Genomic DNA, 7304 nt, shown 5'->3' with positions numbered 1-7304 from the left:
GCCCATTCAAGCCTATTTAAACAGGGGTAATTAAAACGGACAAATGAAATATCCAGAATAGTAATGGGTTCGCCCGTAGCATCACTATCAAATAGCTTTCAGCGACAATCTTAAATGATTTGGTATCAAAAAACCTTGGTATTACAAGACTATGCATGCTACTCAAGCTACTCTGACAAGACAAAGAAAGTTCATGTACTTTTCACGTTCTCGATAATATTACTTGGGCTGATAACGTCCAAATCTGCTGATCGGCAGAGAGCCCTCATCACGGATAACAAAATAAGAAACTTTCATTCAGAACTTTATTTGCAGTTTTGAAACATGTATATATTACAGAACTGCGACAGTTTTATTACTTCGAATATTGAGCAAAACATTGGAAAAAATAGATCTAGCGCATTCGGTAGATAAAAGTAATGGCGAAATTCACAGTTGAAATGTATCTTATGACATATATCAGGGGTGAAACCAAGGGTGCGCACCTCCTAAACATGTCAAGTTGCCCTGAAATTTTACGGGAAAATGTGCAACAGAATTCACTTAATTCGGATCATTTGGGACCAACAAAATCCATCCCGTTTACTGGAAATCCGGATTAAAGGTAATTTTCTTGTATATCAATGAACAAATGGACTGCAAATATTGTCCGGATTAGATCAAAATCTAGATTAAGCGGGTTTGACTGTATTACCAAGAAATGAGTTGCGACGAGCTTTTTTCAGGGTGCCTTTTAAATTATATAATATATATGGCCTATATTAGGGTTTCGCCCCTCCCTAAATCAGACCCTAGATCCGCCGCCTCTGTATATTATGTGTACACGCCGGGAGAAATAAATAATTTTGATAATGAAAAAGTAGAGTTTCGCTAGAGGTGGTCGGGATGATTGTTGTTAGTCGTGCCGAGAATTCTAAAGTTACCGCTGTTTGTAATGTTCTCTTGTCCCTAAGGCAGATTATCATAATCAATTTCACTCATAAAAATGTGTGCGAAATGGATTCGCAAAATGGTTTCAAAAATTCATCGCATACATTTCTAAGAGATTTAGATGTCGGTTATGAAATTGATTATGAGTGTGGATGCTTGTGTATCGTAGCATTGGGGTAAGTGAAGGGCCAGTAAAATGCGCGGTGATGACATTGCAATCAACAGGGATATGACGGAAGGCATCTCTCTCTCAAGCACGGCTCCGGGTACGTGGATAATCTGCTCTCAAGGTGTGGCCTATTTTTTAAAGAGCCATCTTCTTCTCCAATGACGCAAATAAATTCAAGTTTTCGATTCAATCTGAATTCTGTCAGTTATAATTTCTCATTCCAACGCATCAACCACCCGCATGATTATGTTCTTTATGATAAAATTCCTAAACTCATTTTTCCGACATTCAAATAATGTGAAGTTCCTTGATTTCCTTCCATACACCTAAAGGATACGCATGTTTCGTAACCGGCATTTCAAAATGTAAATTGAATTTGAACCAAATGGAAATGGATTCCTTCGTGATACTTGGATCAGGCAATGGTCACGGGAAGGGGAGTTTGATCACGCAATATTTCAGGGGGTTTTAATAACTGTTTATTTCCCACGGCTGAGTCGAGCCTCGAGCGCTGCCATAAAACGTTTCTGTTATTGAACTCGGCGTGTATGTTTACGAAGAGTTGACCAATAAAATGTGGTTTGTGTTTATTATTGCAATGTGCATAGCATATTCTCGAAGAATAGCGCTGTCCCAATTTCCATATCTCTCAGCATCCGGCATCTATATCAACAACTAGGTTACCAAGAGCGCTAAAATGATTTTCATTTCCATATAATCTCTCTCCAAACTGTGAAGGAACGAGCTTTGTAATTAGTCTACGTACATACATTTAGGCTATTTGCAAATAGAATGTTCCCCGTGTATGTAATCATATACGCCGGGGTTATGTACGAAATACCATACAATGCAGTCTCATTCGAAACAATAATTTCCAGAGGACAAATTCAACTTTCCGATTTCGCAATTTTTAATTCGCATTTGCGCGCTCACCGAAAGTCTCAATATGAGCTAAAATGTCTACGAGTTAATTCTGGAATCTTCTTCATTTCGAGAATTCATGATGATTTGATGATATTCATTTTCAGAGTACTATATATATCATATGTTTTTGGCGGATGTAAATTGGACCATAGACCATTGAAAATAATTCAAAAAAATTCATTGCACCATATTTTCGAACATATATTATGTGACGGACAATTAGATCGAAAAGAGAGATCGCAGTGTAAGGCAACCTACGGATATTTTAAGACCGAAACAAGCCAATATTTTGTGTAAAGAAATATGTATTTGTGTATTTGCATTGCAACATCAATAATATTTCGGAGACAGCGAGAAGTCGGGTCATCACATCGGATCCACTCATAATGAAACCCCAAAATAACACGAAATTACAGAATTCTACGCGCGTTATAAATTTCATATGTATATATACTTATCCCCGCTGCCGAAATCAAAACGGCGCACACCCAAAACACTTCACAATTTTGCTATACTTTGCATGCGCGTTATTTTATTGTTGTAAAAAATGCGTTATTTTGTTGATTTAAATATGATTAATGGTAAACGCGCTTATGCTTTACTTACTTAAAATCGTATATATCCGATTTATTATTCAGCGTGGTTAATTATGTGTATGTAGCGCGTGTTAATCCATTTTAAACAAAGCATGTTCGCGTGTATTAATCCAACACGGAGTGAATTTCGTATGTAGTTGAGAGACGATCATTTCGCATATATTCCAAAAGCACTACGCAGCAGACTGCCGTCTGAATACATGTCTATCGCAAAATCGGGGGCATGTGTCGTACAAAACAACCATGCCTATTGGCCACAATCCAAGCCCCAAAGCGATCAAACGGTTTTCAGATACCCGCGTGATAACTAAATATGATATACGATGGGAAAATTCAGGGTAAATGTTCTGCAGGGGAGAGAGGTTCCAGGTTACAAGTTGTATCTAATTGTTTTGATGTTTGTTTAAACGCAAAATTTTCGAAAACCGAAAAGTTGTAATCATTTAAGAGGTATCTTATTTCATGCTTTCGAGAATATTTGTTCGCGGCGCTAAAACGGAGATAACACCGCCTAGAACACCCGCAACGGTATTCCAACTTCGGATTGAATCGTCTAATTCGTGAATGAGCTGGGGATCTCAAAGCCGCCAATCTCAAGTACCCCGAGTCTAGTATCTGTTGTGCTCACGTGCTAGTCCGATGAGACAGAATGATGGACGGATTTGAATGGGAAAACCTTTTGTTAGAGGAAAAATAATTATAAACCCGATAATGATGCGTTTGCGATGGACACTGCGCTTTCTCATTATGATGATATGCAAAATTGCTCTTCTTACGCCTTAACTGCTCAACGCTATAAGCGCGCACGCGATTTCCTCTTATCTACGTATATCAACGCCCCACTTCGTCCAGTAATAGGTTCGAATCCCACGCAGCACTATCTTTAACAGCGCGCCACTTCCGTGTCCTCTTATTGACCTTTAGTTTGTTCAAATGCAGAATCGATAAGCGAGATCTAGATTACTTCACTAAAGTACCCAAAATATGATAAGCAAACAAGTATAATTGCGATCTGGCGTTGTTCCGGGAGCAGTTAATAATCCGAAATTGGTTAATTCAATAATCGATAGATGGCAGCAAGAGGTCAAAAACCAGAGATAAAACAAAGCTGAATACAATATATTTATTTCATGTTTTTTTTTATTCATCCTAGTCCAGAATACACGACTGAAATAAACAGTAACTCTATGCAGCTTCTTCCTTCAGGACATCTTTCTTCATCGGTCCCTAAAAACACACAAAAAAAAACACGAAATTAATTTAACAGATCAAATAGCAGTGAGCAGTAGAATGACTACATGTAGTTGAGTAATAAATAGGTGCATCAGATAGGGGCGATATGTCTCTACATGAAAATATTTCAGAAAGACTAATCAATCATCATATAGCACACTTTGAATATTTTAAATTGCTTCATTAATATTAATGTCATTATTGTTGAAAGTTTTACATTACAAATATCTCATAAACCTAATATCAAAGGTCCAAATGAAGCAGTTTCTACTATATTTGTCCTGTACTAAGAATGACATTTTCAGAAATTACTGAAAGCTATTCTTAAAATATGATTAACTCAAATTGAAGACATTTAAAAAGCCATATGTGCTGATATTTCGAGAAGGTTAAGATTAATATCGATATAAAATATAGAACAATGAAGTACATATCAGATAGGGGCGATATCCGTCAACACGATTATTTAAATTCTGCAAGACTAATCAATCATCATGTATGCACATCATTAAATTTCTCGATAGATTCTCCTCGGTTTACTGACGCAATCATTAAGAAATAATAATTACCATGAAGGCGATCTTCTCTTCTCTGGTCTGGAAACGTCCGTGACCGAACTTGGAAGAGGTATCGATGAACTTTAACTTGATCTTCTCCAACGCAACACGCTTGGTGTGCACCAACAGAGACTGCAAATAATAACAATACCAATTCATCAGTTAAAATCATCAACCATCGAAATAAAGACATCATCACAGATAAATTGAGTGCTCAGATAGCTTTTAGCATCAACATAGAATTTCAGCTGAACTATGCTTATTATTTTTGTTCATCATTTGCACGTCAATAATCTATTCAATTTTTAGGAGGGATTTTCTGTATTATTGTCAAGACGGTGTCCAAGACTCACCTTTCGAAGAGTCAACACTCTCTTCTTGGGTCCGACGAGAGCACCTCGGATCATTAAATAATCATTGTTGACTTCACCGTAGTGAGGGAAACCACCGAGGGGCGTGATCGTCTTCTCAGTAATATCGTACTCAGTCGACGCGTTATTCTTAATGACTTTGCCGCCCTTAGTGTGAATTCCGGCGCCGATGCGGTAGATCTTCTTGTTGATTTCGGTACGGTGATGATAACCTTTCTGACCGGCGCGAGCGACAGAGAACTGCACTCGACTCGGATGCCAAGCACCGATACACGCGACCTTTCTCAAACCCTTATGCGTCTTACGCGGAAGTTTCTTGGTGTGCCACCTGGATGTAACACCTAAAGAAATAAAAAGAAATACTCAGCATCAAAAACTTCTTCCAACCAAATTGATTCTGAAGTCGAGTGCAGTAAACACTTGACTTGACCAAATAAAAAGACAAGGAATTGTGGAAAATTCAGCTACTTGAACAGTTTACTAAGCAAGACTACAGTTTTACAAAAATTGTCATCAGAAGGAAGGCAGCATGTAGTATCATCATACTGATGTCTGGTTGCCTGCGCATTTGGCAACGAATGCGTTTTCATCATTTAATAATTACGTTATGAAGAGAATTTCTAACGCAGCGAAGATCACACTTACCCTTGTAACCTTTACCCTTGGTTACACCGATAACATCGATCATCTCATCAGGGCTGAATACCTGGTTAACCGGGATACTCTTCTCCATCAAACGACGAGCGAAGTCAACTTTCTTCGGTATGGTTCCGCCGTTTACTTGGATCTCCATGATGTGAGCTTTCTTCTGACGTTTCTTCAGCAACTTCATCTGTAAGAATATCAGAATACATTCGTTATTCCAAATGTCTTCCCTGCTATCGGACGGGTTTCCATCGAATGTGTTAGGAAAAGTGAATTTCAGAATTGGCAGACACCAATTGAACCTGCGTTCATTACAATGTCTCTTACCTGACTGTGGGCAATAACTCGAATAACCTTGCAGTATTTCTTCATCTTGGCGAAGTCACGAGCGATGTCTTTCTTGCCGACCTTGTCCTGCCATTTCTTGGCGTAGTTGGTGAAAGCCTTCTTCTTGCATCGGTACCTTTACAAATGACGAGGAGAGTAAAAGCTAGAGCCCTCATCGCGTACGAGACACGAGCGGAGAACTGCAGCCATAGTAACACATGCCCGATAATGCAACGGAGGCACCAGAGGGGCAGTATGCAAAGCCCTTCAGAGATCAACTCAGAGCGGGGCCTACACGTGAGTAATGTGTTATTATATTCGTATACGAGATAAAAACCAGGTGAAAACATAGATTTATAAGATTCATTAACAGTTGGAGAATTGCTTCAGAAGGAAGGCAGCATGTGATATCAACAGTGTTGTTCAGGTTGCCAGCGCATTTAGCAACAAAATGCGTTTTCATCACATTGCAAATTCATCCATCGGCACCGAAAGGTCAGAGATCATCAAATTTCTAAACCAAGTCGGTCATCTTTTCAGGGTATCGATCTAATGTAAGGGGCCTATTATATCCTGGATTTAAAAATAAATTATCCTGTGGTTCCACAGTTGATCATCCCATAAACCCCACTACTGGACTTTTTTATTGATACATCCCTGAAAGTGAAGTTAAAAAGCTGATTATATTAATTCTCACCAGTTCTTGTAGAATCTTCTTCGACATTCTTCGCTCAAATGCTCAGCGAACACGGTCTTGAACGTACGGAGGCCTTTCGGTGTTTCGATGTAACCTACAACACCGACAGCGATCATCGGTGGAGTCTCGACGATCGTGACAGCTTCAACGATTTCCTTCTTGTTCAACTTGGAACCCGGTCGGTCGGCTTCACGTACGACATGAGTCATACCGGCCTTGTAGCCGAGGAACGCTGTCAAGTGGCATGGTTGGGTTTTGTTGTCCTTCGGGAAAGACTTGCATTTACCGCGGTGACGTCTACTACGTTTCTTCGGGAGGAAGGCCAAAGAGCCATGCCTCGGAGCAGAAAATTTTCTGTGCGACTGAAAAGGTTAAAATAAATGGAAAATCTTTTAAATAATGCTATGTAATGCAGCTCTCATTGCATCAGTTTAGCACTGCAATATAGGTGGTTTAACATAAGGAAAGGGCGAGCCACCTTTGCAATGGAATCAGCCGGCGCTTCAAACATTTACCTTCCCATATAGCCGATATTTCAATTCAAAAATATCAATTAACAATTCATTATCTCAACTTATGGTGTTCAATAACGTTTTTGTATCAAATTTATCTATTAAGCCACGGATGGCGACAGATTTTATCAAGTAAGCAAGAGAATTTTCACACGTCAACTCACCATGATGGCTGATCTGAAAAAGAGAGCGACACAGATGAGGTTCAACGTCAGCTACCGGAGCATGCGCAGAGATATACGTTGAGGGTTCGAATCCCACACATGCACATTTTTATGACGCCAACGGCTTATCGCTTTAAATTGGTCAGCTATTTATGCCATTTTTGGAAGTACATACAATA

At 39.2% G+C, this 7304-nt stretch overlaps 1 protein-coding gene across 1 annotated transcript; it reads right to left on the bottom strand.

The window, feature by feature from the left end:
• Positions 1-3741: 3741 nt before the first annotated feature.
• On the bottom strand, positions 3742-7202 carry LOC141903699 (large ribosomal subunit protein uL3-like). Its single transcript, XM_074791937.1, has 7 exons — positions 7126-7202; positions 6450-6811; positions 5753-5888; positions 5426-5612; positions 4763-5121; positions 4422-4541; positions 3742-3846 (listed from the first exon to the last, which is right to left on the bottom strand). The coding sequence occupies exons 1-7, from the start codon at positions 7126-7128 to the stop codon at positions 3805-3807; spliced, it is 1209 nt and encodes a 402-aa protein (XP_074648038.1). The 5' UTR covers positions 7129-7202; the 3' UTR covers positions 3742-3804.
• Positions 7203-7304: the final 102 nt, after the last annotated feature.

This window comes from Tubulanus polymorphus, chromosome 4, assembly GCF_964204645.1.
Source record: "Tubulanus polymorphus chromosome 4, tnTubPoly1.2, whole genome shotgun sequence".
In the NCBI taxonomy this organism is placed as follows: domain Eukaryota; kingdom Metazoa; phylum Nemertea; class Palaeonemertea; order Tubulaniformes; family Tubulanidae; genus Tubulanus; species Tubulanus polymorphus.
Note: the sequence above shows the minus strand (reverse complement) of the source record. Positions and strands in the feature narration are given on the sequence as shown.

Excerpts from the sequence above, each read along its gene's own strand:
- LOC141903699 (XM_074791937.1), bottom strand. Across the intron at positions 5,122-5,425 it reads CAAGGGTAAAGGTTACAAGG|GTGTTACATCCAGGTGGCAC; the intron begins GTAAGTGTGATC and ends TTATTTCTTTAG. Across the intron at positions 4,542-4,762 it reads GAGTGTTGACTCTTCGAAAG|TCTCTGTTGGTGCACACCAA; the intron begins GTGAGTCTTGGA and ends TATTATTTGCAG.